This window comes from Pongo pygmaeus, chromosome 9, assembly GCF_028885625.2.
Source record: "Pongo pygmaeus isolate AG05252 chromosome 9, NHGRI_mPonPyg2-v2.0_pri, whole genome shotgun sequence".
NCBI classification, from domain to species: domain Eukaryota; kingdom Metazoa; phylum Chordata; class Mammalia; order Primates; family Hominidae; genus Pongo; species Pongo pygmaeus.
In genome coordinates, this window is record NC_072382.2 from 19,046,453 (window position 1) to 19,059,674 (window position 13,222).

A 13,222-nucleotide genomic window follows, 5' to 3' on the forward strand; every position below is an offset into this window, starting at 1 on the left:
CTACTAAAAATACAAAAATTAGCTGGGTGTGGTGGTACACGCCTGTAATCCCAGCTACTCGGGAGGCTGGGGCACAAGAGTCGCTTGAACCCAGAAGGCAGAGGTTGCAGTGAGCCGATATCACACCACCGCACTCCAGCCTGGGCGACAGAATGAGACTCTGCCTCAAAAAAAAAAAAAAAAAAAAAAAAAAAAAAAGGCCAGGCACAGTGGATCACGCCTGTAATCCCAGCACTTTGGGCGGCCGAGGCAGGCGGATCACCTGAAGTCGGGAGTTTGAGACCAGCCTGACCAGCACGGAGAAACCCCGTCTCTACCAAAAAAAGTACAAAATTAGCTGGGCGTGGTGGTGCATGCCTATAGTCCCAGCTACTTGGGAGGCTGAGGCAGGAGAATCACTTGAACCCGGAAGGCGGAGGTTGCAGTGAGCCAAGATCGTGCCATCCGCACTCCAGCCTGGGCAACAAGAGCAAAACTCCGTCTCAAAAAAAAAAAAGCCCTTCAAGGGGTCATCTGAAGTGGAAATCACATTCAGTTTTTTGATATGGGTGCTGGTAACGAGATGTGTTCAGTTTGTAAAAGTTCATGAAGCTATGCGCTGAGGATACATCCCTTTTCGGTATGTATATTATATCTCAATAAAGAGGTTTTTTTGTTTTGTTGTGTTTTTTAAATCAGTGACTCAGAAGGAAACATCTTCCCGTGACACAGCCTTACATACCAAAGAGGAAAACTGAAATGGAGAGCTGACCTTTACTAAGATGCAGCATTTGAGGACGGATGAGGAAGGGAAGAAAACAGGCACACCCTGCACCCTGAGAGCAGAGTCAGAAGTGGAGCCTCCCACAGGAGCCCATCCTCCGATCATCTCCCGCTGCCCACTCAGCCACTTGCACCAGGGATGCCTATATCGAGGCCCGGAAGTAACCGCGGAGGCTGGGCCTATTTTCTACCGCGGCGTTTAACCCTATCTCTCTTTACCTGGCAACAAACGTCACCTCCAGGGAGAGGAAATGGGCAGGTAGGGGACAAAAAAGGGAAATACTTTCACTGCAAATACCTTGTCCAAAAAACAAAAAAAAAAATTGTGCCATGTTTACGTACTATCTACTCCAAAATTAATTTTTTTTTTAATTTTAAGTGGATTCTCCTTACAGAGAAGCCACTGGGAGGAGCCTTTGTTTCCTACCAGCAGATTCCTGATGTCAAAGGGATTCCACAGACAAAAGACCATGAAAGGTAGCCTTTGCCTATAAACATAAAAACCTAGAAACAACCTAAATATTCAATAACATGGGGAGGGCTGTGGGCACTGTGATCTGGCTGCATGATGAAATATTCTTTAGCCACTAAAAACATGAAGGCCATGCTAACTATAGGGGAAAGTTGTGGTATAGACTGAGTAAAAAAAAATTCAAATACAAAATAAAAGTATTTGTATAATAATTACAGTAATACAAGCAAAATGTATGACTGTGGACACAGAGAGAAAAGGAATTCGGTTGGGTTAGAAAAGTAGAGATATTTGTTTCTTTTTATTTTTATTGTGGTAAAACATACATACCATAATATTCATCATCTTAACCATTTGTCAGTGTACAATTCGGTGTCATCAATATTCACAATGTTGTGTAACTATCACCACTACCTGTACCCAAAACACTGTCATCATCCCCAGCATAAACTGTAGCCATTAAACAATAATGCCCACTCCCTCCTCTGAACAGCCCCTGGTAACCTCTATTCTAATTTGTGTAGAATATTAAGTTGCCTAATCTAGGTACTCATGTAAGTGGAATCATCCAGTATTTGTCCTTCTGTGTCTGGCTTATTTCACTTAGCATAATGTCCTCAAGATCCATCCATGTTGTACCATAAATCAGAATTTCTTTCTTTTCTGTGGCTGAATAGTATTTTGTTGTATGGATGAACCACATTTTATCTATCCATTCATTTGTTGATGGGATCTTGGGTCCACCTTTGGCTACTATGAACAATGCTACTACTATGAACACTGATGTATAAATAACTGTCCAGGGCCCTGTTTTCAATTCTTCTGGAGATATACATAGGACTGGAATTACTGGATCATATGGTATTCGTTTCCTTTTTTCGAAATTGCTTTTAATGCTGTTAAGCTGACTTTTTCCAATAACAATAAAGGTTATTTGATAATAGAAAGGTAGCCCCCCTAAGAGTTTAGATCTTATAGCAAGCCTGCTTGACTTTCATTCAATGGGACCACTGAATGAAACGGGTCCTTTGAGACAATGGAATTCCAGGCGGGTGTTAAAATTACCCTGTAGAAATACTGATATTAAGAGGAAAGAATATTCATAATAAACTATAGTAAAAGAGATGCCTTCTCCTCACTAATACTAAACTTTACTGCTGTACCACATCAAAGTGTCAATCTACATGGTGGTTAAGCACTTGGTCTTAGACAGCAGACACAGGTCAGTTTGCCACCTTGTCACTCTGGGCCAGTTACTTAAGTTCGCAGAGCCCCCATTTCTTACTCTGTGAGACAGAAATGGTAATAATACCTGCTCCATGAAATTGTGTTAAAAATGTAAAATACAGTATGAGAGCACTCAGCACTTTGCAGACCCCCAGCATATTATATTATTGTTACAGTAAGTTCTGGGCAATAGCAAGTAGCACAATATCATGCATCTCCCTCAGTGGTGATCCTCTTACCATTATCCACATCCTTAAAAGACAGAAGAAACATGTGGATGTTAAGACGTCATGTCAACAGTCTGAAATGCAGATTTGCAAAGGGAATACTGCATTTCATCCGAGGGATGCATTTTAGTAGATCCCTTATTTCAGAAGCAGACCCTCTGAGTGACTATCGGTGCTTAATCCAACCAGCACAGTTGAAGAAGCTTCTTCAAGGAGAATCTCAAAAGCCTAACTCATTTCATGTGTGTTTCAAGGAATCTGTCCCATTTCTTTATATATATATATTTTTTTTTTTAATTATTATACTTTAAGTTCTAGGGTACAAGTGCACAACGTGCAGGTTTGTTACATATGTATACATGTGCCATGTCGGTGTGCTGCACCCATTAACTCATCATTTACATTAGGTATATCTTTATTCTACCCTCTGTATAAAAGATTTCAACTATCTTGAATCTTAGATCAAGGAAGACTGTATGTTTTTCAACCTTTCCAAAAAACAATTATTTCAAAATTTTAAAACAACAATAATGAACATTACTCTCTAGGATTTCCCAGAAGTTTCTCCTGTAGGCCTAGAAACAATTTAATAATTTAAACTGTTTCTATAAAAAAAAAAAAAATTTTTTTTTGAGACAGGGTCTCCCAGGCTGGTGCTGGTCTGCAACTGTTAGGCCAAGCAATCCTCCTGCCGCAGCCTCTCAAGTAGCTGAGACTATGGGTGCAGGCCACCGTAGCTGACTATAAAATGATTTTATCAATTTCAATTAGCCTTCTAGAACTAACAAAGTATCGCATCACAGCGTTGTTTAGGAAAGACTGTGAACAGTCCACCTGCCCAACACAGCACAGTAATTTCTAACACATCTTGACCAGAGGTTCTTAAACTTTTTGCTCTCAGGACTTCTTTACCATCTTAAAAGTTATTAAGGCTCTCAGAGAATTTGTATTTACATAGGTTATATTTATTAATATTTACTATATCAGGGATTTAAAATGAAGAAATTTTTTTTTTTTTTTTTTTTTTTTTTGAGACAGAGTCTCGCTGTTGCCCAGGCTGGAGTGCAGTGGCACGATCTCGGCTCACTGCAGGCTCCGCTCCCCGGGGTTCACACCATTCTCCTGCCTCAGCCTCCCGAGTAGCTGGGACTACAGGCGCCCGCCACCGCGCCCGGCTAATTTTTTGTATTTTTAGTAGAGACGGGGTTTCACCTTGTTAGCCAGGATGGTCTTGATCTCCTGACCTCGTGATCCGCCCACCTCGGCCTCCCAAAGTGCTGGGATTACAGGCGTGAGCCACCACGCCCAGCAGAAATTTTTAAAATCTAAGAATCCACAGCATATATTCCATTAACCCTCAGAGAGACAATGTCATCCCATATTGGATCAAAGTTGGAAAACTCCAAAAGAGAATGAGAATGAAAAAGCCAAATAACATTTTAGTATTGTTACGATAATACTACCTTGGAGACCCCTTGAAAGAACCTAGGGATCCCTAGAGAGCCCTGGACCACAATTTGAAAACCACTGATCTAGCCCAGAGGTCAGCAAACATTCTTTGTAATGGCCAGAAAATAAATATCTCAGGCTTCACAAGCCACACATTCTCTGCTGCCACTACTCAATTCTAGCACCAAAGTAGCCATAGACAGTACATAAGCAAATGAACATGGCTGTGATCCAATAAAACTTTATTTACAAAAACAGACAGTGAGCCAAATTTGGCATAGGGGCCATTCTTATCTGCCAACTCTGTTTCAGATGATGGAATTCCAGGCAGGTGTTCAAATCATCCTGTAGAAATATTGTATTAAGAGGAAAGAATATTCATAATTAATTGGCAAGTTGGGGAAAAGGCAGATTACAAAACCACGTGTACAGATGGCCTCAATGTTTGTGAAAGAAATAAATATATATTTGTGGGCTGGGTGCAGTGGCGCACACCGGTAATCCCAGCACTTTGGGAGGCTGAGGTGGGCCGATCATTTGAGATCAGGAGATCAAGACCAGCCTGGCCAATATGGCAAAACCCTGTCTCTACTAAAAGTATAAAAATTAGCCAGGCATGGTGGTGCACACTGTAATTCCAATTACTCAGGAGGCTGAGGCACAAGAATCGCTTCACTTGAACCCAGGAGGTGGAGGTTGCAGTGAGCCAAGATCATGCCACTGCACTCCAGCCTGGGTGACAGGGTAAGACTGTTTCAAAAAAATAATAATTTTATATATATATATATATATATATATATATCTGTGTGTGTGTGTATGTATTAAATATTAAATATATATGTATTAAATATATGTATACTCACACATATATTTGTGTATCTACATGTATATGTTTAAAAATTGTAAAATGTCATACATCAAAAGTGATTATCTCTGCTTGATGGTTTCCATGTAAGTTTTTTCTACTTGTCTGTATTTCATATAATAAATAAGCATTAGTGTTATGAAAATTTTTAAAGTTTTTTCTTAGATAATTAAAAGAAAAAAATATTTGGAAACATTATGTTTATTAATTATACTGATTTCCTTGAAGAAACATGATGGTTTAACAGAAAAGCCTATTTGCTTACCAGTTCTATTGCAAACTGTCCGAGATGCCCCTTCAGTCCCATTTGGTCCTTTTGGAACTATTTCAAAGCAATACTTGGTTCCAGGGAACAAGCCACCAATGATAATACTTTGGTTGGTGGTTATTTCTACCGAAGACTTGCCAGCTCCCTCCTGTGTGATACGCATCTGAAATGATTCTGCATCATGGCTGCTCCATGCTAAGCCGATCTCTGTCATGCTGACCACTGTCACTCGGAAGTCGGAAACTGGAACAGGGGCTATGCAAAGAAAGTAAACAACTAGATTTAAAAATATATTTCTCCAGGAGACAGGGATGCCCCACCTCAGAAAATATTTACACTGAGATGAAATGTACACTTAGGACACCTGATCCCTCTCTCTGTCTTCTTTGTATCATCATCTACAACATGAGCCCCTCAGAAACTGCTGTTTCTGGCCATGGAGAGAGCACTTGATCATGAGAGTGCAGAAGTTCTGTGCTCACATTGCACACAATCATTCACAGGAAATGAGAGGAGGCGTGAGCTCCTGTGGTCAAGGGCACAGGCTCTGGAGGAGAACCTTGGCCACACTGGCTGCTTTATCTTGAATGCATTACTAGCCTCCCAGAGCCTCTGTTCAGCGAGGGACAGCAGAGACTGGTCTTGACCCTCAAAATCCATTCCCCCATTTTCCCTTCATCATACCCACCCAGATTTTTAGCCCTGTGTGTGCATGGCTGTTGGAAACAAAGACCACATTTCCCAGCTCCCATGGAGCTAGATGTTGCGTGTGACTAAGTTTTGGTCAACAAAGCATGAGCAGAGGTACTGGGTGACTTCTAGGAAGTGTCTTTTAAGGGTGGGGCACAACCTTCTGCCTTTCCTCCTTCTTATACCTGTAGTGTGGATGCAATGACTGGAGCTCACGCTGCCTGGCTCTGGAACCAACACCTCAGCGGTGGCTGCAGCTTCCTGATCCCAGGATCACAGCTCAGAACATACACCCCTGGATCCCGCAACTACAGCAGGGACTTCCTGATTCCTCCCTCTGCTGTCTGTGACCAAGGTGGTGACTCTCCAGGGGGTCAGTTCTGCAGACTTAGTCCAGGAGTCATTTCTTGTGGCCAGGCCTAAAGCCTGCTCCCCAACTGTTATGAACTGACTTGTGCTCCCTCACCCCCAAATGTGTATGTTTATGTCCTAACCCCCAAGACCTCAGAATGTGGCTGTCTTTGGAGACAGGGTCTTTAAAGAGGTAATTAAGTTAACGTGAGGTCATGAAGGTAGGCCCTAATCCAGCAAGACTGGTGTCCTTATAAAGGGAGATGAGGACATAGGCACACGCAGACTAAGGACAACCACATGAGGGAGAAGACAGTCATCTATAAGCCAAGAGGGAGGCCTCAGAAGAAACCACACCTGCCATTGCCTTAATCTTTGACCTTCAGCCTCCAGAACTATGAGAAAGTCTATTTCTGTTGTTTAAGCCACACAGCCTTTGGTACTTGTTCTGGTAGCCCTAGCAAACTAATACACCAGCTCTTCCAATGATTCTGCAAAACCTCAATTCCCAGGACAAATCCCTTTTGGTTAAAATAGCTCACAGTTTCTGTTTCATACAACTGAGCCTTGGATAACCTCTATCATCCCCATCCTGCCTAGCACTGGGCTTCTGTTACAGGAGAGAGAAATAAACCCCTGTCTTGTTTAAGCCATGGATACTTGGGTTTTTTTGTTGTTGTTTTTGGTGGTGTTACTCGTGGCTGAACCTAATCCTAACTAATAAATAGTAAAAGAGTAAAAGGTAAATAAATGCAAGTATATTTCATTTTCCCAAAGATCCAGTCCAAAATACATCTATAAGAATGCTAAGGCGTGCTTCCTGCGAAGGAATGGACATTCTTGTGGGATAAGCCCTGGGTCCAGAGCCACGCACCCCTGGGTTCAAGTCCTGCTCTGCTACTCACGAGCTCTGTGGCTTTGGGCAAACTATTCAGCCATGAGGGTGTCAATTCCTCATTTGTAAAAGGGGACCCCAATACCTACCTTGGAGGCCACTGCAGTGTCTATAAATCTCATGGCACAGTGCAAAATGCAGTGCTGGTGTCACTACTATTGTTTAATAGTATATAATCAATATTATACCACCGTACTACTAGTGCACCATTACTGTTTTATTTTACATTATTGGACCTTCTTTGAAACCTAAAGCTTTTTATTTGCTGCATAAAATCTTATTTTTAAGGGACATTTAAACAAACAGAGATACAGCTGTGCCAGTGATTCATTATAATGTCGGCACCCAAGACACAAGGGGATATGAATACCAGGTCATTTTTGTCTCCCTGTATCAATTCACTCTAGGTCTCCTCCACACTGGAAAGAGAGTTACAAGCGCAGGCTCCAGGTGAGAAATACCAGAGGCTTAATCTCACCTCTGCCACTTTCCAGCTGTGACACCTGTCTAGCACCTCTCTCAGCCTTGGCTTCCTATCTATAAAATAAGGCTACTTCCAACCACGTCACAGGGCTGTTGTAAGCATACAATGTGCCAGTGCAAGGAAAGCATGTCACACGAAGCTTGGCATGTGGTCAGCCAACAGTCACCATTATTATATCATGCATCCTGTGTCTGGGCCTGGCACGTAGCAGGACAGCAGGAAAGGGTGGCAAGAGCCAGGCATGAACTCACGGGTGTGCACTTGGAGGAAGCCCGGCGTGCCCTCGATGTCACCTAGAACAGGACACACTGTGATGTTGTAGAAGGTGCTGGAGCGGAGTCCCAGGATGACAGCGCGAGGCTCACTGACGTTGAGATTGGAAGAATCTGTCTCCCCCGCCACATGTATCTTGTAGGTATAGTTAGATGACGACTCGTTATCACTGACTTTCCAGATCAGAGTCAGGCTTGTGGCATTGATGTTCACAGCAGTGACGTCAAAAACCTGAATAGCATCTGTGAGAACACAAGAGGAGTTCAAAATAACCAGAACGGCCAAGGCAGAGGGAGGGAGAGGTCATCAGGGCATGCTGTCAAGCCCAGCAAACTCTCCTGGGGAGTGTTCCTTCCTCCTCTGCACCATCAACCACGGCTAGGAAGCATGAGGGTCCCAGCCAAAGTCAGGCATCATTGGGCGGTGAAGAAACAACCTGGCCAATGGCACCTGCAGGGTTATTCTTTGTTCCTTTTTGTAAGTTGACTTTAGAGATTTGACCTAAATGATGACTTGGACTCTGCATGTCTTACCCTAGGGCCAGGGGCACCCAGAAAAGCTGTCAAACACACATGATGCAAGAGCGAACACTGTGATCTATGTGATCGCCTGAGATCACAGAAGTCAGGACGAGGCAGGCCTGAGTTCCAGGGCTCGCTCTGCTATGACACCCAGGTGGGCCGCAGGAAAACCGCTTGAGCTCAGCTTCCTCATCTATAAAACTGGGAGAGCAATCCTAACCTCAAGAAAAGATAACCCGAGTGCCAGTTATTCGCCACCTGCCCACTCCACCCTCCCAACGTATCCACTGCCCTTCCCTCACCTGCTCTGTGCCCAGGAGGCTGACCTTGTGCAAGGCATCACGGGGGTTCTTGCCACATGGGCTGTGACCAGGTTCCACCATAAGCCAATGGGCAGGCCCCCGAAGGGCCACAGGAGAAAGGAGTCGGTGCCTTCCTCCATCGCCTCCTGCTCTGGGCCTCCTGTCCTGACACAGCTGTGTCCTCCACTGCCCCAGCTCTCACTGGGCTCCAGAAACACCCTGTCCTCCTCTAGCACTTCAACCCTAGAGGTGGCTTTCTGCCGTGGGCTAGTCTTGGGTGCCTCAACAATGTCCTCTGATGGTTTCCTTAACCCTGCCCCACCTAACTAGCCACTTGAAAAGTGCAGGGTGCTCTGGGATGGGTGGAAATGTGTGTTTGTTTATCTGTGTGTGTGTGTGTGTGTGTGTTGCAACAGACTGAATGTTTCTGTCCCCATAAAATTCCTGTGTTGAAATCGTAACCCCTGATGTGATGCTTTTAGGAGGCGGGGCTTTTGGGAGGTAATTAGGTCATGAATTACCTCCCTCCTGAATGGTATTAGTGCCCTTATCAAACAGGCTGGAGAGAAACCGCTCCCTCACTCCTTCAACCACGTGAAGACCCAGGGAGTCTGCAACCCGGAAGAGGAAGAGGGTGTTCACCCAGAGCCCAGGCATGCTGCACCCCAGTCTCAGACTTCTAGCCTCCAGAACCCTGAGAAATAAATGTTCATTGTTTACACCATCTAGTGCATGGCCATTTGTTACAGCAGCCCAAACTGACTAAGACTTATCTATACACACACACTCGCCCCTTATAGAGAGGGAAAGGCTACTATAATGATTATTTACCAAGCATGAAGACAGTTCAATGCAAAGCAGGATGTGTGTGAATTCACAGCACCAAGAGCCTGAGATGTAATCACTACTACTTTGCTTCTGCTCAAACTGCTTTAAAAAGCAGGGACCCCAGGCCCACACGAATCCACGAGTCCTTTTAGCAAATCAGTCAAAGGGCCCTTCCCCTGGCTGGACCCAGCCCTGGGTGCATGGCTTGATGCAGGGCACACAGACCAGATTTCAGCCCCTTTCACTCTCTCACGCAAGCTTACCGTATGCAGCACACCCCACCACTGCCAACCGCACCCATATGGGAGCCCCTTCCTCCTCCTCCAACTAACCCACCCTCTGGAATCCAAGCCCTCCTCACCCGAGAGCCTCCCGCCTGCCACTCCTGCCAGATCACTGCAGGCCCCATGAGGTCAGGCGGCCTGTCCTATGGCCACATCCTCCCCACCCACTCCCACGTTAGCAAAACAAGTACAAAGGGAAGGAAGGACACAAATGGACCCTCCTTCAACGTGGATACCAGGAAAAACTGTCATTCCTTACAGACATGGCTTCTCACCAATGTCTTGCCAAAACTTCTAGCCCTGTACAAGTAACACAGCCTGGCCAGTAACTACCTCTAAGTATCCCCTCCCGCTCTTTTCACCAAAGCCTCCAAATATTAGTGAACTTACAGAGTGAAAGTGCTGATAAATTATAGCGAGGAAGCAGCAACGTGCATGTCAACAAGCATTTCAACAGAAAGATTGGTATGAATTACAAGGCGGGTGAAAAAATGAAACTCACTTTCATAACTTTGTTAACTCAGAGCAGGGGAAAAATAAGCAATGATTATCTGTTTTTAAGAGGAAAGTATGATGCCAGTTTGTCCCATCAGCCACCACGCAGAGCTGTGAAAGATGGCACGAGGCAGTGCCCAGTGCCCGCACACAGGGGCTGCTCCATGTATTTGATTTCACTTAATGAGAGATGTGCACTGCCTATGGAGTTAAGAAGAAACCGAGCAGATCTGCTCTGTCCAAAATCTCCTCCAGAAAGCTCCCTCTGACATCAAAACTAGCTGTTATGCAAGAAATCACTCAGAATCGGAATCACAGGAGACAGAACATTGTGCTAGGAAACTCTGGCTGCCACCATTTTACAAAGTTCAACCTACTTGTCCTGAACTCTATGGCCTGGGGCTGTCCTTCTGTGCCATTCGCTGCTTGGGAATAAACGGTGGCATTGTATCGGGTGCCAGGCTCTAACCCGACAAGCAGGACTTCCGTGTCTTGGGACTGCTGGCCAGACGATGGGTCTGCAGGTCCCAGGAGGGACTCATCATGCACAGGGGCGGTGGGGCTCCCTGCCCAGCTTCTCTCTGTGTTGTTGGCATCTGTTCAAGCACAGGAGACAAAAAGACATCAACCACAAGAGGGACACATCCCCCATTTTCCTTCGGAGCCCCCACCCCATCAGATGGCCATCAGACAGTGGCCACAGCTGGTGCTGCACCAATATCTGCTCCCTTCGTCCTCCAGAGAGAGAGGCAGCCCCATAAAAAGGCCTGATAGCTCCATCTCCATTTGTACTGTTATTCTAGTAGCACCACAGATATCTGGTGCTTCTCTTTCAAACTCTGCTTATTTCAGGTCATTCTCCCTTCTTTGGGATGTTATCTTCTCCTGTCCCAGCATGGATTTCCAGGGACAGCTCCATGAAGCAGACTTTGCTAATCAGACCCCACTCAAGACACGTTTTCCTGGACCAGACCCTGGTTGGTGGGGCAGCTGGCTGGTGGGGCAGCTGCAGGGTGTGAAACGGGAGCAGCTGGGCTCCTTAAGTGTGCAGAGGGAGCTGCTCTGAGAATGAAGCTGATGAACAGAAAGAAGCAAGAGGGAGAGATGAGAATTGCCTCATCTCTTTCTCTGAGGCCTCCCGCTAGCAGGAAAATCCACATGAGCCAATAAATTGTTCCTTCTGTCTGAGCTATCCAAAGTCTGGTTTCTGTCACTTGCAAGCAAGGATCCTGACACCCACTCTGCAGCTCTGTTTTCTTAAGTGTAAAATGCAGATTAAGTGCCTGTCCTTCTCATGGAGTTATCCTGGGGATCCTCTGCAAATGCTATGAAACCTGCAAATGACAACGCCAACGTCAACCAGCAGACGTGATAAGTTCCTCTGAAGGCCCAACTTGGGTTGACACAGCTGTTAGATAGAAAGCTAAAGGGGCCTCTACTTTCCTGGGTGCCAGACTCTAAAAAGTTTCAATTCCTATTGCTGTTCTCAGCCCCAATGTGTTCCCCTGTAAAATCAGAACACGTTTCCTTCCTTCCTCATGCAGGTGGGGGATCAAACTAAAATGTGGAGGAAAAGCCCTCTATAAATTCTAAATCTCCATACACATGGAAGAGCAATTTATTTTTTAAAACATTTAGTTACTGAAATTGAGAACCAGTAAGGGAGACGGAAGGTACCCTTTGTAACTCACCCAAGCCACCTTCTGTGCCCAAGGGGTCTCCCTTTGTCTTATTTGATTGTAGAAGATACGGGTTGATGTTGTATTGAACCCCTGGCTCCAGGCCCGAGATATTGACCTGAAGTCTTGAGTCTTGAGTCAACTCCTCATGGCTTCCAATGCTTTCAAGAAGCACCCGGCAGGAGGCAGTGCCATTGCCATTGCTCCAGGACAGAGTAGCCTTCCTCACACCCATGAGGGCAACACGGAGATCAGAAACTGGAATCGGCTCTATTTTAAAAATACAACATGCATTAATGGAACAAGATATATGCAGTCACCTTCATTAAGAATGACTGGGGTTCAGTGCTGGGAGCAGGTTTTAAAAGAAAAAAAGAAAGAATGACTGAGGTCACTGATGTCCCGATGTGACTCACTAAAAATACTTCCTTTCTATCAGAGCCCAGTGCATTTCCATCATTTCACAGCAGGGCTGGGGGAGAAAATAATAACATGGAAGAGAAGAAAAAACCTTAAAACTGAAATTGTTTAGGATCCACACTGTTCTCCAAGATTAACCCCACTAGTGACTGGACACTCTTCTAAACTGTCCCTTTTAAATGGTAGCATTTAATTATATGTGTTTTAGATATCAGGAACAAAGCCTCAAATAAAGTGACTGTTTATTAATCTAAAGGTCTCAATTCAAGATAATGCAAATAATATCATTTTAAATTACCAAGACATTTCAAGTAAGCAGCACATTCAATATCCCAGCCCCAAGGGGATTTTTCAGAAGACATTCCATCTCCACTACATCCTGGCCCTTCCTCCCATTGCCTTATTTGGTTGATGGTGACATAAGTCAAACCACTTCACCCAAAATGACATGCACTCCCCTCACTTTTCCAATAAGAACACGAAGACCCAGAGAGGCAGGGCGGCTTGCTCAAGAACACACACTCCTGGTAGCAGTGAGGACAGGAGAACCCAGGGCTGCAGCTTCACGTACAGAAAAGCACAGGTAGTGCTGCAGATAGAGCAAAATCCCTCCTGAGGGCTGCAGGGGCCTGAAGGTAAAGACATTGGCCTAGATGATTCTAAGGCACCGTCCAGCTCCGAAACGGTAAGATGATTACTCACAGCACATGTCTCTCATGCAAAGATTTCT

The 13,222-nt window shown here is 44.9% G+C and overlaps 1 protein-coding gene across 3 annotated transcripts in view; it reads right to left on the reverse strand.

The window, feature by feature from the left end:
• The window catches only part of PTPRJ (protein tyrosine phosphatase receptor type J), a 190,410-nt gene that overhangs the window by 35,102 nt on the left and 142,086 nt on the right, over positions 1–13,222 (reverse strand). For 2 of the 3 annotated variants that reach the window (XM_063671818.1, XM_063671817.1), the window contains 4 exons: positions 12,085–12,342; positions 10,771–10,989; positions 7,942–8,205; positions 5,268–5,525 (listed from right to left, as the gene is read on the reverse strand). In XM_063671818.1, coding sequence (XP_063527888.1) covers positions 5,268–5,525; positions 7,942–8,205; positions 10,771–10,989; positions 12,085–12,342 — 999 coding nt within the window. Of the gene's footprint in view, positions 1–4,362; positions 4,483–5,267; positions 5,526–7,941; positions 8,206–10,770; positions 10,990–12,084; positions 12,343–13,222 lie in introns of those variants that run through there. The other variant, XM_054439524.2, reaches the window with a different exon arrangement.